Raw genomic sequence first — 20,186 nt, forward strand, 5'->3', positions numbered from 1 at the left:
GAGCATCTAACGGTGTATGTGGTGCTATACCAATTTTTTTTCTCCTTATTTTGAGCAAGAAGCGGTTGGTTGAGCGGACGATGAAATCACGGGCTCTAGAGAGGGGCAACCACTCCTAACTTGTCAATATCACATTGGAACAAATTACGCTATAACAATTCAAGAAATTTCACCCCTTTTTATTTTTTCTCTCTTATTTTTTATTTTATTTTATTTATTTATTTATTTTTCTATGAATAAGGACTGAGGAGCAAAACAATTTACACAAACAAAATCAATCCTAACAAGCCAAAATTCATGTAAAATTGACATAAAACTGGTAATAAGAACGTTTGATACCCATCTTACTTATTGAACATGAAAGGTAATGTTACACCTTTATAACCCATTAACCCCCGACCGGCGACCGACAATTGAACCTCATTTATTGAGGAAGAGTTTGAGCCTACACTTGAAGGAAGATGTTAAAATATTAATTATATAATAAAATTCCTAATTTTCTACTTACATTTTTGAAACAATTGGTGATTCAACTTAACACGTTTTGAAAAACCATTCATTTTAAAACTTTATATTTTGTAAATTCACTCTCATTTGATAATGGTTTTGAATTTTTTTTCTTTTTATCAAAACCAGAAACTACGTTTTTTAAAATTATTAACAAATAATTCAAAACATAAAATATTTTTTACATGTGTACTAAAAAAACACTTTTCACCTTTATATCAAATTAAAATATTTTTTCAAATCAAAATTAGAAAAAAAAAAAATTTAAAAATCAATTGTACTCTTTATCTATGTGATAAAGGAGATCAAAAGCTAGGGCTGAGAATGGGCTGGGCCATTTTTAAGTACCAATAGTAAATGTCTTCTAAAGAAGAAAAGGAGCAAAACATGGACAAATTGGGCCATATTCAGAGAAGACACTGTAAACAATGGCAACTTCAACGACCGGTGGGAATAGCAGAGAAGGCACGGCCAAAGCCACGGTGGCCGATCAGATCTCCCAGACTGTTCAGTCCACTTCCAATCTCCTCCATCTCATGCAACAATCCTCTGCTTCCCAGGCAAACATCTCTCTCTCTCTCTCTCTCTCTCTCTCTCTCTCTCTCTCTCATTATATATGTAATTGTGTGTTTGAATTGTACAATAAACCCGTTTTGCATATGGGTTTTGGTTAAATTTGGAAGATTGAATGTGCTTGAGAACGGATGTTTTGGTTGTATGTTATGCACATGTTTATGAAAGTTGGAAACATGAAAGTTTAATTTAGCTTCACGTTACAAATTTTATCGAGTTAGAGAAAATAGCGTTGGGATGGGGAATTCCTAGAAAATATTTTGTCAAATCTACATGAGCAGGTACACTACAATTTGTTTTTTCTTCATATATCATATGTAGTACAATCAAGAGGCACAAATGTTACTTTGATCGATTTTTTTTTTCTACACGATTCTGAATCGAAGGTTTTCTAGATGTGCTTTAGATGCGTTTGCCTTTGTAAGAACCTCTTGAATCACTTCCATTCCTTTCATAAGACCATCTGTTGCTCGTATGTGAACAGCCATTACCTGGTTGACAAGCAGATGAAGCAGATAGAGCAGCTAGTTAGAGTAAAAAAGGACATGAAAGTAACAGAGGCAAAGTTTGATCAATTTTTTTATGTCTTGTAAAATCTGATATTATGGAAATAATTTGATCAACCATTGTCATAAGAGAGCTACATATAATATTTGTATAATGTGCCAATGAGCTCTAGATCTAGAATTTGAAGTAAAAAGAAATGGTGAAGGTTTGTGGGGCCAAATATTTTTGGATAATTTGGGGGAAATAAGAAGTGTGATATATGAGGAGCATTTTGATAAGTAACTTCCTCCACTTCGGGAAGCAGGTGAGAAGTTATCGTCTAGTAAATGCTATGAGTGGTCCCTTAATACTGTGATGACCATCAATCTTCGAGATTGCGAGGGACTAGAAGGCTTGATGGGCAGCAGGCCATATGCATTGAAATGGATAGAAGATTTGAGTTTTGGAGATGATCCCATCTAGGTTCAAGGATGTACCTAGGATGCTAATGGCTAGATCATTGTTATTGCCTTGACTCTTACCATCATTTATGTTGTAGAATTATTTAGGTTTTGCTTCCACACATAAATGTCTCTTGTCAAAACGTTACTCATAAATCACCCTCCTTTCCATTAACCATGCATATGAGAGTGATGCTTACTGAAAGCATCCTAAATTGTCACAGGCCAACTTTTATTCCTTTGTGGTCTATTGTGCAATGTTACTCTAATCTATGATCATGTGTACAGGCCCAACTGATAAAGCTTCCAAAGAACCTTTTGGCAAAAACCTCTACAATCAAGAATACTGGGCAAGTATGTAGAACTGCTGCACAAATATATTAGTATGGGATATCTTTAACAGAACCCATACGTCTGATCTTTCTATTCGTCTCCTCTTTTGCTGCAGGTGTTAGAGCAGATGCCTCGAGTCATTTCATCCTTGGATGCACATATGGAGACTGGGTTACGAAGGTTGTATTCATGTATTACGCCGGTGTTATTTCAGATTATCATCAGTCTTAACATACACCAATCACTTTCTGAAGTCACTCTCATTTTACAAGAAACTTGTAAATAGGTGTGTTGCACGCCTATATTACTAGTTTTTGACACTTTTTGAAACGCTATCAGTCTCGTTCCTTGGTGGAATGGGGCAGTTTTTAAAGCTCCATTCATATTATAGATCCTGTAACTTTAAATTTGGAAACACGTTGTTTTGAGGATCCATGCTGATGCTTGCAGAAAGAAGAGCTTATTTGGAATTGGCTAAAAATTTCCTTCTCAGTCATTCAGCTTTTCCCACCAGCCACTTGACTTTTGCTCTTTGGTGTATGGGTCAAACGGAAACATGTTAAAATTGTGCAAAAATCACAATTGTTTCTTGGTAGCAAAATGCAATGAAAATTGTAATTTGTTGAAGAGTAATGGTACACCTACAGTCATGTCAGCCACTAAATTTTTTTTTAAGACCCTCTAATCGCATGTTAACTTGTGTCAGCAAGTTGTAAAAGAATTGTAGGTCTAGTATATTTCTTTGTTGAATGCATTTCTTAAGTTTCTATTATTTTGAGGTCAAATAAGATTCCTATTTACACATTTTGCCCATTTTCTAATCTCTATCCATTTCATAATCAAGAGTAGATTTCACAAAATTAACGGTGTATATGTTTTTACGTCATTTAAACCCTATGTACAACATTAAATGAAACAAAATAGAATCAAGACCATAAAAGATGTAAAATGGCTAGTAACTATTGTCGAGTACAAACCATCTTTAACTATTTTGATGCTATTGTAGTGACCATTGAATCAAATACTCTGCTGAATTAAAGACATGTCTGGATGCTGCATGGGGACATAAACCACAAATATTTCACTGTAATAATAGAAGGAAAATATCTTAATTACCTCTCTGGTATTTAGCTCCACAATATTTCATATTTGGCTCTCTTGGCTTATTTTTTTAAGTAATGGTTTTTTTTTTTTTTTTTTTTTTTGCAGTGTTCCTCATCTCCAAACTGTGATCCAGTTGCTTGCAAATATGGAAAGCTGCCAGATTAATTCTCTCTCTCAAGCTCATCTTTCTCAAGAGGTATAGTAAAATTTTCCTTTCTTTCTTTAACCCCACATTCAAAGGCAAAGCTGTCTCCACAAAAGTCCCATCAATGAAAGTTGACTTAATACTCGCTTTAAACCCAAATTTGGTGACATTTCCTGTTTCAATTCCCCGTGTTTTTCTCCAGGAACATGAATTGGTAAAACCTTCGAAGATTCCTTAGCTGACTGATTCAAATTCACATGGCTGATGGCACTCAAATTCTAACTCAGGATGACTAACTCCTTGTGAAGGTCACATCTTGTTTGTCTGTGGTCCCAGTTTAACATTGAATGTAACCAGAAATCACGCGTTCATCGGACGTGAGAGGACACTCTATGTTCCATCTCGTGATGTTCTGTACATAAATTTGGCTCTCTAGGGATGTCCCTCTACTATGAATGTAACCAGAAATATGTCTCATTTTGATTTCTCTCTAAGCGTGTAAGACACGTTTGCGGCTTATAAAGGAAGCATCTTGTTGAATCACGCTATGTACTAGTTTGATTCTTTTCCCATTGACCGCAGCCTTTGAAAGGTGCTAAAAGCATCTCTCCCTTTCTCTTTTTTTCTACCTCACTTATGCACCCAAACACGCACATGGTAGTTAGATTAGGATCGTTTATAATTATTTGTTTGAATTTGAAAGAATTCGGATATATGATTGTGAGAGACTACTTATAGGACTCATTTAACCGGATAAGTTGTTGGATAGTCTAATTTTTATCTGATTAGGTGGATTCTATTAGTCGTCTCTTATAATCACCTGCATGAATTCTTTTAAATCCGAACAAATAATTGTAAACAATCATGATTCTCTATTCGGACCGTTCAAACACATGTTCAAACATGTGGGACTCACCCGAGTATAATCAAGAAGGTTAACGTGGGGTTGAACGAAGATTCCACCTACTATACAAAAATTTATGTATAAAAATGAAGACCTTGAGTGAACACACCAATTAGTTGGTGGGCTAGGATGGTCTTAGGGATATATTATATGATTTATTTTCTTTCTCAAATCCTCATGGATTTCAACGTACCTACATATTTTGATTGCATTGAATGCTCCTCTTAATATTTGCCACAGCCAGCATCACACGGCAAGATTTGGATGTTCGTTGTTCATGGTTGGTTGGTGCATACTAAATTTCGCAGTTGTGAACAAATAATGTAGACAGCTTCTGTTTTTGGAATGTTTGTTTGTGGATCGAGTGCGTTTTGAATTGTAAATTCGTAGATAATAAGTGCGATTTTAAACCAAATAAATATAATATAAATCGTTTGGAAACTGCGTTTTTAAAATTTGTGGTTGGAAAAAACTGAAAATCTGTTTTTTCAAATTGTAGGTAAGAATGTGCTTTTTTGAAACGTAGAATTTTAAATGTTAAATTACGATTTTGTCAAACACTTAACTACATTTAAATCGTAATCGCTATTTTAAATCGCACTTTTTAAAATCACAAATCTAAACGAACCTTAAGTAATCCAGCTATGTTACACATGATTATTGTCATTTGTTAAACCATAACCTATTTTGGTGCTTTTATAACAGGAAAAAAAAAAAAAAAAAAAAAAAGCACTTTTTACAAAATATTAAATGATCTTAATATTTATTTGCTTAAATAATCTTCTTAATTTGTAATTAAAATATATATATATATATATATATGAGTCCACACGTTGAGATTAAGAATCCAATTTCAACTAGAATTGGACTCAATCCAAGTGGGTCAAGTAAACTTTGGACTTAGAGAATCAATATAATATATTATTTAATTTGTGGTGGGAAAGAAGAAGCTGCTATGAATGGCTCAAACTTGGAATGTGGTCTGCCACGTGGAAGAACCAGAGAGAGTGGGATTCTCAATCAATGTTTTTTTGATATAATTCCATGTTTTTCTGGGTAACATTAGATATTTGAGTAATGATGATAAATCCAACACAGTTTCCATATAAAGCCAAAAGGCCCAAAACCGACCATACCCACCAAAGATACCCCAAACGGCGCCGTTCATTACCCTCTCACCACCAGTCCTCCACCCTTTTTATATTTATATATTCTACAAAATCCGAACGGCGTGGAAACACAAAGACCCGCCATTCATCATTTTGGGAATACAAAAAAAAAAAAAAAAAAAAAAAAAAAAAAAAAACAGAAACTACCTCTCTCTCTCTCTCTCTCTCTCGCTCGCTCGCTCGCTTGTCTTGCGCGGTGTGTCGCTGATTTTGAAACCCTAGACCCAAATTCGCGAAACGGACATGGCTACTGCTGCTGCCTCGGTGACTCTGCCGTGTCCTTCTTCTTCTGCTGCTTCTGCTTCGTCGTCGTCTGCGGCGGCGTCTTCGTCGCTGTTCTCTCGGAGCTGCTCTCTCGGCCACAGACGGTTTGTCTCCTACGACTCTCGCTCGCGAGCTCACTCTCCTAACAGCATCGTAATCTCTTTTTCTCTCTTTGGTTTTGTGTGGCTTCAGAAAATGTGAAATTTCAGTAAGATTGTAATGGCAAAAAAGTGACGAAAAAATAGAATTCAGTTAAAGTTTTGTCGTTATTTCATTGGTTTTTTTTTTCGCTGCAATATCAATGGGTTTTCTTTCTTTTTAATTTGTGGCCTTGTGGGGTTGGGTTAACAGGGTGAAATTTTGCATTTTGAAAATGAGGAATGAAGCTCTGAGGGAGACAGCTGCAAAGACTTTTATTTTATAATATATTTATTGTTGTGATATAACACTGTTATGGTTATACCTGCAATGTTTGTGAATTTTTTTTTTTCCCCTGTTTTTTGAGGTATATGGGAATTAGATTGATGTCATATATAATTGATATGGGTTTATTTATTTTTTGTGTGTGGTAGAAATGTGATCTCGCAGAACCGTTCAAAAATGTAAATGGGAAGCCAATTGTTCCCATCCTTAACGAGCGGACGCTACCCAAGTTTTTGGAAACGGCACGCATGGAGAAAACGGTCAACAGGACTAGTACCAGGCTCAAGCTATTTTCTGGCACTGCAAATCCTGCACTTTCTCAGGTAAGACTAGTATTTTCTTTTGGTTGGTAGATCAATATTCTGTTGTTAGTCAAATGCTTTCTGATTAAATTGTAGGAGAAGATAATGGGATAAGGGCTTTCTTATCATATTCTTTATTATCATTTTTTCTTATAACTATATTCTAAATTGTCATTAATACTGGATGATTCACAAGTAAGTATGTTGATAAGTCATTTTTTGCCTGTGGTTTCTCCTGTAAAGCTTTTCGAGCTGTTTTTCTTATGGTGGTTGCTGGAATTCTCTTTGATGGTATTGGTCTAAACATTATCTGCAGATCAGTGTTGGGGTGTGCTCAATGTCTTCAAGTTATGATTTTTGTAAACATTGCATGAGTTTTTTTTTATCTCATGACATGCCTGTGAGCTTTCCATTGATCAAGTGCCTCACGTCTATATTAATCTGGTTATGATAATTTGTTAAAATCTCATTGTCTGTGATGGACTTGATCTAAATTTCACCCATTCAAAGGAGTAATATGTGATACAAATTCATTGTTATGCCAGTACTTCAGAACGAATTTTTTGGCTCTTCAATTTGCAAGATTTTTATTGGATTTGCATCCTTCTGCGTCAAGTCCAACTGCTCAAATGTTTATATATTTTCTTTTTTTGAATAAATGTTCTTCACCCAAAAATGTGTTGAATGTAAATATTTATTTACTTGATCATGTCTAAGGATATGGATTTTTTATCCTCCTTTTCTTCATTTCTTTTATAGGCAATGTATGCATGTATACATGAATATATCCAACCTATAATTCTTGGAATTTTGTGCATAAGTTGCTAAATCTCTGTTCTTTACCCCTAGGAAATTGCTTGGTACATGGGCCTGGAACTTGGAAAGATCAATATAAAGCGATTTGCTGATGGTGAAATATATATTCAGTTGCAAGAGAGTGTCAGAGGATGTGATGTATACCTAATACAGCCTACCTGCCCTCCCGCAAATGAGAATCTCATGGAGCTTTTAGTAATGATAGATGCTTGTCGTAGAGCATCGGCCAAAACCATTACTGCAGTGATTCCATATTTTGGATATGCCAGAGCTGACAGAAAGGCAAGTTCTAAGTTTTGATTGTAGTTTAATCATTAATGAAGTTATCCATGATAAATCTTTTCTTGGAGTATATATAGACATCGCATATTACAGACAGAACTAAGGAAATCTGGCAGACATGGGGGTGATTGGGAACCTACAATCCCAATTTTGGTGATAAAAAAAGAATTGGATGATCCTTCCTAGTTGTCAATGGAGGGGGATATGACTTTCAAAAGCATTCGCACTATGTTGTGTTCTATATAGGCTGAGTTGACATCGTCTATTCCATCTACAATTTTTTTTCCAGACTCAAGGGCGTGAATCAATTGCAGCCAAACTAGTTGCGAACCTTATCACAGAGGCAGGTGCAAACCGTGTTCTAGCTTGTGACCTTCATTCTGGGCAGTCCATGGGTTACTTTGATATTCCGGTGGATCATGTATATGCTCAGGTAAATTAGTCCTTCATTCTGATTTTTGACTTTTACTTATTTAATGGTCTCTGATAGTATTTTTTTTGTTATGCGCACTCTAGCCTGTGATTCTTGATTATCTTGCCAGCAAGACGATTAGTTCTCAAGATTTGGTTGTGGTTTCCCCTGATGTTGGTGGGGTAGCCAGGGCACGTGCTTTTGCAAAAAAATTATCTGATGCGCCTCTAGCCATTGTGGACAAAAGGCGTCAGGGACATAACGTTGCTGAGGTAGTTTCTGCACCAGTATTTTGTGACATTATCTTTTTTTCAGCTTACATGTGCTTTGATCAAATTCTTGGTTCTTGTCAAAATTATTTTAAACTAGATGCCTGTGAGGAATTGTTCTTTAGTGTGTTATGTCTTTCATATCCTAAAACTCATGTTTAATGCTTACTTCTCAGGTGATGAATCTGATTGGAGATGTGAAAGGAAAAGTTGCAGTTATGATGGATGACATGATTGACACTGCTGGTTAGTCAAGTTCTTTTAATGCCAAACTTCAATCATAAACCTTCCTGCACACTGGATATCGAAAAAGTGAAAAATAACAGAAATCAATATTATACTTAGCATCTCTTTAATGGTGAGTTGATGTTTGAAAATTTCTCAATTGCTAATGATTTTCTTCTTCATTCTGTTTTTTGGCTAACTTTTTTTCTGCTAGTCAGTTGGCATGAGTTTATGCCTCCCATTTTCTCTCTTGAAAAGTTTGTCACTAGGTTTTCTCATGAGTTTTTATGCCCCATTTTGGTGTTTAATGAAGGCATGACTGACTAAGTTCTAGATTACCTCTGCATCTTTATCCTTTACAGTTTAAATGATGAAGCTGGTACACACAATCATGCCCCTTGTGATTGAAGTCATAACTCAAATTCGTTTATTCTTTTCATGTAAAATAATGGGTAGATTTTTGCAGATTTTGTTTTTCTCCAATTATTAGGTTTCTTCACGGAGCTGATGTTTCCCATCATAGATATGGCTGTACCTTGGGAAATAACTTGTTTAAAGACAGAAGGAATTTTATTTTGAAGCTTAAGAATAAAAAGAAAAAAGAAAAACATAATTGATAGTATGAGTTTCCTTTGAACTTTATCAACTTATAACTTGTGAATTTGTCGTGGGCTGTAGGGACGATTGCTAAAGGTGCAGCTCTTTTACATGAAGAGGGGGCCAGGGAGGTCTATGCATGCTGCACTCACGCTGTTTTGAGGTATTGACTTCATTCATAGCATTTGATCTTTTATGTTGTTTCTCTATATGCTTAGGAAAAACTTGCTAACTTTATTATGAGATAAATCTGAATAGTTTGATCAAGTTGGAGAAACTTAAATTTATTAAATCATTTCTCAGTTTTCCTTAATTCAATTAACTCCTTTTTTCTTCCTTCCATAACAATATATAGCAGCATTATGCAACTTACTTAGAGGTGATTGTGATTTTAAACTTCTTACTTTGATATCTTGAGTTTTTTTAACTATCTCAATCACATGACTCTTCTATTGTTACTTTTTCTTTACAGTCCTCCTGCAATTGAGAGATTGTCAAGCGGCCTGTTTCAAGAGGTGATTATTACAAACACGATTCCAGTTGAAGAGAAGAACTACTTCCCCCAGTTGACTGTTCTTTCAGTAGCAAACCTGTTGGGTGAAACTATTTGGCGTGTTCATGATGATTGTTCAGTGAGTAGCATTTTCCAATGAAAAATCATTGGAAGAGTCGAAGGTGTTGAGTAGCTTAGCTGATAAAGTCATACCAGAGACGTAGATCAAGTCCAGTATTTAACAAGGATGGGAAGGATTTAGAGGAATAGAAAGGGATTACCGCCTGTTTTATCGCCCATAAACCCAGGGCATTTAATGGCTGAAAAGAGAGAGAAGAAAACAGATGGAATAGTCAATTTCATGGCAGCTTTCTATTGTTTTCTGCATTTTTTGGTGTAATTTTTCTTCGAATGCACATCCTTTTTGGTTCTTGTTCTTTCCAATGATAATGTTTCTTACCCATTTTTTTCTTTCCTTGTTTTAAAAAGTATGTTGCATTAGTTTTAATGCACACTGCTTGTTAGAAGGTTTAAACCCGATTAGGATTTTCATAGTGATGATTAGATTTTATATATATATATATATGTTATCACATGGTGAATATGTTGCTACGTTATTTAAAAATTTTAAATGATGTAATGCCATGTATAGTATCAAATTCAACAAAATAAAATATTAAATATTAAATAGCTCCTCTCCCTTTCACTTGAAATGGAGATGGGAATCTTGATTCGTTTAAACCAGACAACTTATTTAACTTAAATGCCCAAGAATGCCCAAGCTGGTAATTGTTGATAAAAACTGTTTTCTAGAGAGAGAAGGTCCCGAGAGTTTTCTAGAGAGAGAGCTTTTTCAAGGAGCTTGTTGGGGGGGGGGGGGGGGGTGTGCTACGCACCTTCTTCCTTTGTGGTGGTTCTCAGTTTTAGTTTTTTCTTTCTTGTGTTGTTTGTTTACGTAGGTTAGGAGTCCCCAAGCCATTAGGGTTGTGGGTGTTTTGTCCTCTCGGTTTTTCGGGGGTGGTTGCTAGTCCCTTGACAGAAGATTGCACGGGAGTTTGGTGTTGGGGAGTGGTTTCTCGGTGTGTCGCCGTCGAAGAGTCTGACCGCTTGTTCCTTAGTGTTTATTTGGTGTCAGATCTGCTTACTTTAGGCGGGTTTCTCATAACACGCACCTCTCCATGGCGGTCGCCGGCCTCTTCCGGTTCAGCAGGCCCCAGCTTCGGCCGTGTTGCGCGTTCCTGCTCGGCGCGTGGCCAGCACGCGGCTGGGAGGTTTCTTCCTGTTCCGGCGCGTGAGGGCTACTGCATGATTTCCAGGGTGTGCCTGGTGGTGTTCAGTGTTTTCGGGTGTCTCCGGCGGTCATCTGGCGTAGAGGAGGTCCCTGGTGTTTGGCGCGTGTGATCCACGCGCCGGCGACAGTGACGGCACCTCCGATGCCGACTTTTGTGTTGGTGTTCTGTTGTTGGGTTGTTTTTGTGTTTATTTCAACAGTTTGCTCTGTTCTTGTTTTAAACCTAGTCACTTATTTTGTCAGAATGGCGGACCTACTCCCAGATCAAGTATTTAGACCTGATGTCAACACAGTAGGCATCATTCTGGTTTATTAGGTTTTTGGTTAGCAACTGTTTGTTGGAATCTGAGGCTAGTTTGGCTCAGTTTGGGTATACACCTTATTGTGGTGATGTTTGTAAACCTTTATGGTTGTGTGTTATGTACCCTTATCCTGATTAATGAAAGATTGATCTTTCCTTCAAAAAAAAAAAATGCCCAAGCTGGTTGTTCAAATGGTTTGATTCACCCACCTGTGGTCATTCCCCCAAAGAAAATAACAGGAGAAAAATATACTTATTTCTCTGAAACTGACACCTATTTTGCAAAGACACCATCAAATTAGACTCCCTTGGTGTTTCACAAAATAAGGATAACTCAAGAGAACTGTTAGGTTACTGTAGCACTTTTGATTCCCTATTCATTATTTTATTTTTTAAAACAGCTTTCTATTTCTTTTATTTTCCTATTTCTTTTCCCTAAAGATGTATTGCAGTTTAAAACAATGAATTATTACATTTTCTCTCCATGAACTACCGGCCATTGTCAATATGCCACTATGAATTGACGCCCTCACCAGAAGAAAACAATGAACATTGAACTATTATTTACATATCAAACCTTCCATTCCGTTAGTCAACTTTGTTAAAATACTCAAATACCCTAACTTTATAGTCAATTTTAAATATAATATCTCAAATTTAAATATACCCCCTCTATTTTCCCTTTTTCTTTTATATATATATATATATATATATATATATATATATATATATATATATATATATATATATATATTTGTATTTTTAAGTTTAATATTTTTTATTAAATTATTGTTTGAGGGTATTTCTATTTTTAAATAAAATTTTGACATCTAAAAATAGAATATTCGATTCAATTTAACAAGATTCCCTAACGGAACGGGGGTTTTGGTATGTAAATGGTAGTTCAATGTATTTTTTGATGAGGGCGTTAGTTCATGGTAACATATTGATAATGGCCGGTAGTTCATGATGAGAAAATGTAATTACTCTTTAAAACTAGAAAAAATTGCATCATTGGTCCTTGCGGTTAACTTAAATTACAAATCACTTCCTGTCATATCAAAATTAATTCAGAGATCCATGTGGTTGGCCTAATTTACAAACTGCTCCCTGGAGTCAAATTTCGTTAAAAATTTTGACAGATTTCGTTAGGTGCCATGTCAACACCAATAAGATGTCAACATGTGTCACTCTTGTTTAAAAAATATAAAAAAAATATAACTTAAAATTTTTTATTTTTTTTAAAAGAAAAATGGAAAAATGTAATGAGTGACTGCCGATTGGGCATATCTCCTCCTCAAAATGCATTTACATAGGAGGCGACAAGTCTCAACGCAAGAGACGATAGGAAAACAAAGGTATTTAAAGCTTCGCTCTCTAAACAAGAGAAAACCTAGTTTTGTGGATAATTTTATGAATAAACTTAAGGGTTAAAACCTTTTTGGTCCCTGAGTTTTGACAACTTTATTTTTTTTAGTCATTGAGTTTCAATTCTTATCACAGATAATATCTCAATTTTGAGAAAAGACCAAATTAGTACCTCAGTTAAGTTTTTCGTTTAAAAATTAACAGTCCGCCACGGGTCAACATCTAAGGTCGATATGTGGCAGTATATAAAAATAAAAAATAAAAAATTTGAAAGAATAAAAAAAACAAGGGGGTGGCTCTTTTTTTTTTCCCAAATTTTTTAATATATATATATTTTTTAATTTTTAAAGATTTTTAAATTTTTTTTATATAGTATCACATGTCAACCTCAGAGGTTGACACGTGGCGACATATTAGTTTTTAGATGAAAAACTTGACTGAGGCACTAATTCGGTTATTTTTTAAAACTGAAGTATCATATGTTATGTGAATTGAAACTCAAGGACTAAAAAATAAAATTTTCAAAACTCAGGAACCAGAGGAGTATCTAATCCTAAACTTTAAGGTCTCATTTGGTTCACAGAATAGTTATTATTGGGAATGAAGAAGAGTGGAATGGAATAATTATTCAAATTCCTTAGTTTGGTGACAACACATATACTATAATTGGAATTGACCCAAAATTACTAAAAAACTCACATAATTTATTATTTTTCAAAAAAAAAAAAAAAACTCAAATCTTAAAATAAGTAAATAAATATTGGACCTTAATTAGATCTGTGGGTGACAGATCTGATCTAAATTCTATTTTTTTTTTTTTAAGTTTAATTTGAAAAAATTAAAGAAAAAAAGATTTTTGTTTTTTAAAATGTTGTCTATTATTTCAGAAATAACTATTCCTCTTCGTAAGAGAATAGTTATTCCCAAAGAATAGGTTCCTACCAAATAAAGGAATAGCTATTCCAGTCATTCCATTCCAAAGACTTATTCCGTGAACCAAAAGATGCCTAAAGTATCACTTTTAAGTTTAGTGGTTCTTTGCAAATTGCATGTAAGTTATGGGGACAAAATTTAATTTTCCAAAAAATTGTTTCTTTATTTACCTACGATCTAGTTTATTTTTCACAATTTTTTTATTAAAAAAAAAAAAGGAGGTTTCTTTCAAAGCTAACAAACAGAAATAGGTGGATACAGAGTCACTTTCCAGTTTCAGCAAGATCCAGCCCATTCTCTCAAATTAATTCTTACTAATACTATAAAGAACATTCCGACCCAAACCCAAATTCAAAACCGACCCGACCCGCTCTTATGCCTGCCCTAATTAGGGTTTCCGTGTCTATAAAAATAACCTCTTCGGCACCCTTTTCTCCATCTCACATCACCAGCCTCTCTCTCTGTATGTCTCTCTCTCTCTCTCTCTCTCTCTCTCTCTGAGTTGCTTTTCTTGTCTGAATGTATGAAAAATGTGAAGCTGTGATGAAGAAGTATCTGTGTACCAGAGACGGTCTCTAAGGAGAATCCGTCGTTGACGGCAACACAACCCTCTAAGAAGTTCTGAGCTCTCCTTTCATTTTGTTTTATGCTTTGTTTGTTCATGTTCTATTTTACTGTTTTTTAAACCGCAATCTTTGTTTATTATACCAGTTGTTATGGTGGTGGTGGTGAGGTTTGGGAAGGTGAAAGGCGAGGTGATGATAGATATTCATGTCTGTCAATCCACTGAACTTATAATGTGATGACTCCATGAATCCCGACAGGTTCTGATCGCTATCTTCCTCTTACCAAATCATATAAAAAATGGACCACTTTTACTTTTAACAATATTTGATCCGTTTATTTTTTGTTTATTGTTTATTTTTTTAAAAAAATTAGTGGTTTGTGTTGATTGGGCAGTGATGAATCTCATTGTGAAAAATGGGTAATTTGCGTCTGAAATCTTTCAATGATGCTTTATCACCTTGGAGAACTGATGCCCTATTTTATTTGTGCTGATAATCCAGTTGATTGGTATGGCTTGAATTGGTTTTAGGGAGTACCAACTACTATGCATCATGCCGTATCAGATTGTAATGCCTCATTCTCTGGTTATGTTATGATACTTTGTACTGTGTGCTTAACTGGTATTTAGGGGTTTGTTTGCCACCGACTAAGCTTTGGATTTTCACTTTCACTTTTTTATACTGTGCCATACTTTATAGCTAGTTTTAGTATTTGATGACTGTACCCGGATTTAGCGAGTGTATTGTTTGTGTGATGTGAATATTGTTGTGGTATTTTGTTCATTGAGTGGAGTAAAATGAATAATGATTTGCACAGAGTTGTGATTTTTTCACAACAAAATTGCACAACACATGTACAACACTAGACACATGGAGTGAGATCCATGTGGTGGACCAAAAATTATCATATGGGTCTTACCCATGTGTCTAGTGTTGTGCAATTTTGTTATGCAAAATTTTTTTCCCTTTTGCACTACTCCTATGTGCACAATAATTGCACAAGACACATTGGCATGTGGGACTTACATGCATGAGTTTCACACCCAATGTGACTTGGTTGCGCAATTATTGTGCACATGGGTGTTGTGCAAGTAACACACCTCAGAGTAAAATAGTCTGTCTTAGGGCTTGTGGTGTCCCTTTGTATTAGGTGTGATGCAACCGTGGCATAAGATATTTTGGCCTCGTTTGAAAATGCTTTTTGAAGAAACCTCTCCAAAAAGCGTTGTCAAACGAGGCCAAAGCGTTTGCTTTTGTTGTGTTTGTTTTAGAAGAGTTCAGAGTTTTTAATAATTGAATCTTTGTCATACCATTTCCTTTAAATGCCTTTACTGCTAGTGTATGACAATCTTATTTTAGAATGTCATAACATAATAGTAAAGGCATCCATGGAGATATGGTAGGTTTTGGATTCAATTATAGAGGGCTGATACATGGACCGTCCCGTTGCCCTTCTGTTTTGATTAAAATAAGGATTTTTAATTAAAAATTGTTCTTTGATGCGACACATTAGAGGATATTTTTTTGATTAAATACCATTTTTTTAATTAAAAGTGGGTGTTGGTGGAGAGTTACTTGTCCCCTACAAATCATTTTCCTCAATTGTATTGCCATTTAACTAAAATGAGCTGTTTATTGAGGTTGGTTTGTTTGTATGGTCTAGTTGTCACAAATAGTCACGTCATCATTTGAGGAGAACTGAGAATTCTTTCTAGAAGATTTGATTTTCTTTTAGGATCTATTGTGGAGATTCCTTTGAGAAGATTTATTTTTTCATTCTGTAGAAAATTAATTCTTCCCAAAATGGCTATGGAGAAATTGTAATGTTGTTATTTGTGGTCTATTATAGGTGATGGGCACGTGCAATTTGGAATGATAGTGCATTTCCTTGTCTTAATTGTTTTCTATTAGCCTATTTGGTTGGGCACGTGATGAATCTCAACACATTAATGGGTAATTTGCGTCTGAAATTTTCATTGATGCTATTTCACGTTGGAGAACTGATGCCCTTTCTCCTTTGTTTTCTTTTTTAAAAACAATGTCTATAATTATTCTAATGTTTTTAATCTGTATCCTGGTAATGTTCTTTATATTTCTTCAATTGTTGTTGTATTAAGTTTGATTTGCTGTCTTTTTAGTTAGTATTTGTTGGTGTAGATTTCCAAGTCACATATGGAGAAATGATTGAGGGAGATCCTTAATTGTTCCCCCCTCTCCCCTTTTGAATAAAAAAGTCACTTTTATTCAAAAAAAATGTATTTTTTATTGTTTTGTTTTGTCTTTTTGAATAAAAGTGACCTTTTGAATAAAAAAGTCACTTTTATTCAAAAAAATGTATTTTTTATTGTTTTGTTTTGTCTTTTTGAATAAAAGTGATTTTTTTATTCAAAAGGAAGAGGAGGATGGGAAATTCCTAAATCATTTCTAGTCACATATGATGTCACATTGATCTCAAAGGCTATATAAGTACTGCAACTTTTTAGGATTTTGGGATGCAATATGCTCAAAAGAGTCAAATAGGATGTTGATTCTGTGCAATAAGTCAGTAGGTTGACCTTGCCTGAACTTATTGACCTATTGAATGGAATCCCTTTCTTTGGCACGGATTTAGATCCCGTGCAATAAGGTTGTCCTATTGCAATGAAATAGGGCAGCCCTATTGCACGGGATCTAAATTCGTACAAACATGATAATGTGACATGTGCTTTAGAACTTTTGCCAAATGAATACCTAATTAAAAATTGGAAAATGATTTTCACAACAATAATATGCACATGTGCACAACAAGACACATAGGTGAAATCCATGCGAGTCACGTGCATGGGTCTCACCCATGTGTCTTGTTGTGCATACTATTGTTGTGCATGTATTACTCTTAAAAATTAGGGAAATGTTTTTTACACAATATTTTTATTTAATAATTACACAACCCCTCTCACATGGGGTGAGACCTATGTGATGGTGTGCCATCCTATATGAGAGGGATTGTGTAGTTGTTGTGTAAAAAAGTTGTGTATCATTACCCTAAAAGTTATGCAATTCACCAAAATGTTTTTGGTGATTCATGAAATTGTTGGTGTCAGTTTAGTTTAAGGTTAAATCTATGTACCGACTTATCATCCAAAATTCATTAGGATGGAATGGATTTTCCTTCACAAAAAGTAGAGTAATGCTCTGGGAGTGGTCTTGTCTACTTTTTTGGAAAGAGAAGACTTTTCATCTAGATGAAATTCTGATAGAAAGTTTGCATAGCATTACTCCTTAGTGCGACTCTTGCTTCAATGGTTTTACAGCTTCTGAATGTCTTGTAGCTGTAGATATTAGTTTGGGGAGTGTTACTTGCATAATCACTCATGTGTATACAAAGGAAAATATTTTTGTATAACATAATTGTACATTATTGGCACAACACAAGATACATGGGGTGAGACCCATGTGGTGAGATTCACTTACATGGGTCTCACCCCATGTGTCTTGTGTTGTGCAAGTGTTGTGCAATTAGGTTGTGCACCAATCATAACTCATACAATAATTACATACCAAGACATATTAGGTGTGAGATCTATGCATGTGGGTTTCAAATATGAGACCCACATGCATGAGTCCCACACCCAATGTGTCTTGGTGTGCAATTATTGTACACATGAGTGTTGTGCAAAAATCATAGTGGTAGGAATTTCATTTAAAATTTACCATGTTCTAGTATATCTTGAAGGGAAAGTTTTTAGACCTTATTGAATTTTGAATGGAGGTCCTACGATGACATGATATTTTGTGAAAGGGCCAAAAAACCACTCGGTGTCTTCTTGGAGAGGGAAGGTTTGCACCTAGTGTTTTTCTAACACTCCCTTTGTGAAATTAGAAACTTGGGTTTATTGACATTATTAATGTCCAAATGTGTCTATGTTTAAGTTTTGATTTATGAAAAGTGCTATACTTAACAAATTTTCTAGTCAAATCTTGGTTCCCAAGTGATACGGTGACACATTTCTCAAAATAATATATTAGAAATGATGGTGACATGTCATTTGGGAAAGAAAATTTTGGAAGTGTAACACAGTCCTTGATTTATTGCCCAACATATAAAGAAACTTGTCTTTAAACATATCACTTGTGTATTGTCCTTCTGGTCCAACATAAACTGTATTGATGCTTTCTCCTGTGCTGAGTTATTTGTGTTGTGTCTCTTATGTATGGTAGGTTTATGAAATATTTTAGTTTGAACTTGGACATGTTTATTTGTGCTTTGGTTGACAAGAGAATTGCTGCAAACCAGCTTGAGTAGCATTAAAAAACAGAGTCCTATTTGGAATCAAGAACAAGAGATGCTGGCTGCCGTGAAGTGAAGAACTATGAAGTCCTTTTGATAGCAATGTTGTCTTATTATCACCTGTAATTAGGATTTGGATAATAAGGGTTTTAGGAAGTAGGATTTGTAAGCATGATAACTTTTGTCACTTGTATTCTATAAATTTGGAAGTGTACCAATAAAAGATCATCAGTTGATAAATCATTAAGCAACTTTGGCTGTCAAGCTTATTTTAGTGGGCATTGCTTTGGTAGTTTCTGCCATTAGAGTTATGTTATCATGATATTAGATGTTTCTAACTCCAATTTCACTGCCATTGCACTTTATTGGCTCATCTTCAATATAGACAATTCGTCAGTCTTGTACTGATCAGCTTTTCATATGGTCTAACAGGGTTTTACCACCAAGTTCGTTGGCAAAAACTAGTCTTACGAAGTCTTCATGGTTTTTAGTCTTGTAAATATCTGTTTTCCCCTTCACAATATCTGGCACAGGATCAATCTTACTCATATTTGGAACTATGAAATGCTCCAATTGAAAGACGTGTTCCAATATTGGGTTCACAACAGCTCTGTGCTCTTATATTCTCCATTGCTCATGATAGTACAAAAGAGCTAAGCTTGCTGTGAAGATAATGTTATTTATGGATAGAAATATCACAATTTTGCTATTTGGATAGCTTGCAATTCAGATGGTATTGCGAGAGAACTTTTTATTGAACTCACAATAGCTACTCTATAGGGGCTTAACTTAAAGAGCTTTCTTATACCTTTCCTATCTATTATTTTAACACTATTTTTTTTTCCCTCTCATCTCTTTCTATCTTTGCTTGGGACGTGTTGAAATTTTGTAAAAAGTGTGAAAATGGTAAGAAAATTATATTTTAAAAAGAAAGAATAATTAATTAATTTATTTTGTGTATAAGAAAAAAAACTCATGCACAATAGTTGCGCAAGTTTGTAGAGACATGGGGCGAGTCTCACCTCATATCTCTACAAAAGTGTAATACAGTTACGTAGGTTTGTAGAGATATGTGGTGGGTCCTACCTTATATCTCTACAAATGTGCACAATAGTTGCATGCACCAATCAGGTCTCGTGTACTAATTACCTCAACGATGTTGACAAATGATAATGAATGCTCCTGGATGGATATCCATTTATCATTTTTCTTGATTTGTAGTCCTTGGACATCATTAGCTTGAATCAGCAGAGTTAATCCTGTGGCATCAGAGTGTGGCGTGAGGCCCATAACCTTGTAAGCTTGTACGCAAGGTGGATAGTGGTTCATTCTGACCCCTTGTACTCCATCATCAAACATGCTTTTGGGCTTCTCAGGTTCCGGGCCACCAATTTCAGAAGGTTGATTGCAAGTCGTTGTAGCTCCAATGAGTCTTTGTCCAAAGTTGGTCTGGTAAGAAAATGACCATCAAATGGGTACATCCTTACATGTTATATTTGCTTTGATACGGATTGGATTGCCTGAATCACGACTCTTATATATTGTGTTACGATCACCTCAAATTGATAAGAAGTCCAGAAATATATTTTTCATTACCAATTTTCGAGTCCTGCTGTGAATGTTTGACTACTAACTAAATAGCGCGTTATGACTAATCATAGAGTTTCTACTTGCTGAGAGTATGAACTTCTA

The 20,186-nt window shown here is 35.1% G+C and overlaps 2 protein-coding genes, 1 long non-coding RNA gene and 4 other non-coding genes across 7 annotated transcripts; all 7 read left to right on the forward strand.

Annotated features, from left to right (window-relative positions):
- Positions 1-885: 885 nt before the first annotated feature.
- LOC133853776 (tobamovirus multiplication protein 2B) lies at positions 886-4,152 on the forward strand. Its single transcript, XM_062289803.1, has 5 exons — positions 886-1,067; positions 2,316-2,381; positions 2,476-2,540; positions 3,570-3,660; positions 3,812-4,152. The coding sequence occupies exons 1-5, from the start codon at positions 936-938 to the stop codon at positions 3,845-3,847; spliced, it is 390 nt and encodes a 129-aa protein (XP_062145787.1). The 5' UTR covers positions 886-935; the 3' UTR covers positions 3,848-4,152.
- A 1,667-nt stretch (positions 4,153-5,819) lies between these two features.
- Positions 5,820-10,228, forward strand: LOC133854982 (ribose-phosphate pyrophosphokinase 1). Its single transcript, XM_062291270.1, has 8 exons — positions 5,820-6,099; positions 6,519-6,692; positions 7,521-7,769; positions 8,059-8,202; positions 8,286-8,453; positions 8,627-8,696; positions 9,354-9,435; positions 9,745-10,228. The coding sequence occupies exons 1-8, from the start codon at positions 5,926-5,928 to the stop codon at positions 9,923-9,925; spliced, it is 1,242 nt and encodes a 413-aa protein (XP_062147254.1). The 5' UTR covers positions 5,820-5,925; the 3' UTR covers positions 9,926-10,228.
- A 3,882-nt stretch (positions 10,229-14,110) lies between these two features.
- LOC133854644 (uncharacterized) lies at positions 14,111-19,251 on the forward strand. The gene is made up of 3 exons (XR_009896828.1): positions 14,111-14,276; positions 14,370-14,482; positions 18,927-19,251. It is a non-coding gene; the product is annotated as an uncharacterized LOC133854644 (long non-coding RNA).
- Positions 14,194-14,287, forward strand: LOC133855105 (small nucleolar RNA U61). The gene has a single exon (XR_009896943.1). It is a non-coding gene; the product is annotated as a small nucleolar RNA U61 (small nucleolar RNA).
- Positions 14,409-14,493, forward strand: LOC133855106 (small nucleolar RNA snoR14). Its single transcript, XR_009896944.1, has one exon. It is a non-coding gene; the product is annotated as a small nucleolar RNA snoR14 (small nucleolar RNA).
- Positions 14,610-14,703, forward strand: LOC133855103 (small nucleolar RNA Z101). Its single transcript, XR_009896941.1, has one exon. It is a non-coding gene; the product is annotated as a small nucleolar RNA Z101 (small nucleolar RNA).
- On the forward strand, positions 16,144-16,236 carry LOC133855102 (small nucleolar RNA Z101). The gene has a single exon (XR_009896940.1). It is a non-coding gene; the product is annotated as a small nucleolar RNA Z101 (small nucleolar RNA).
- Positions 19,252-20,186: the final 935 nt, after the last annotated feature.

This window comes from Alnus glutinosa, chromosome 13, assembly GCF_958979055.1.
Source record: "Alnus glutinosa chromosome 13, dhAlnGlut1.1, whole genome shotgun sequence".
Taxonomy (NCBI): Eukaryota; Viridiplantae; Streptophyta; class Magnoliopsida; order Fagales; family Betulaceae; genus Alnus; species Alnus glutinosa.

What these genes read in the sequence shown, in the direction of transcription:
- LOC133854982 (XM_062291270.1), top strand. Translation starts at nt 5,926, where the DNA reads ATGGCTACTGCTGCTGCCTCGGTGACTCTGCCGTGTCCTTCTTCTTCT. An exon ending in ATGCCAGAGCTGACAGAAAG is followed by an intron (nt 7,770 to 8,058) that starts GCAAGTTCTAAG and finishes TTTTTTTTCCAG; the next exon opens with ACTCAAGGGCGTGAATCAAT. An exon ending in TGCACTCACGCTGTTTTGAG is followed by an intron (nt 9,436 to 9,744) that starts GTATTGACTTCA and finishes TTTTCTTTACAG; the next exon opens with TCCTCCTGCAATTGAGAGAT.
- LOC133853776 (XM_062289803.1), top strand. Translation starts at nt 936, where the DNA reads ATGGCAACTTCAACGACCGGTGGGAATAGCAGAGAAGGCACGGCCAAA. An exon ending in CAATCAAGAATACTGGGCAA is followed by an intron (nt 2,382 to 2,475) that starts GTATGTAGAACT and finishes CTTTTGCTGCAG; the next exon opens with GTGTTAGAGCAGATGCCTCG. An exon ending in ATGGAGACTGGGTTACGAAG is followed by an intron (nt 2,541 to 3,569) that starts GTTGTATTCATG and finishes TTTTTTTTGCAG; the next exon opens with TGTTCCTCATCTCCAAACTG.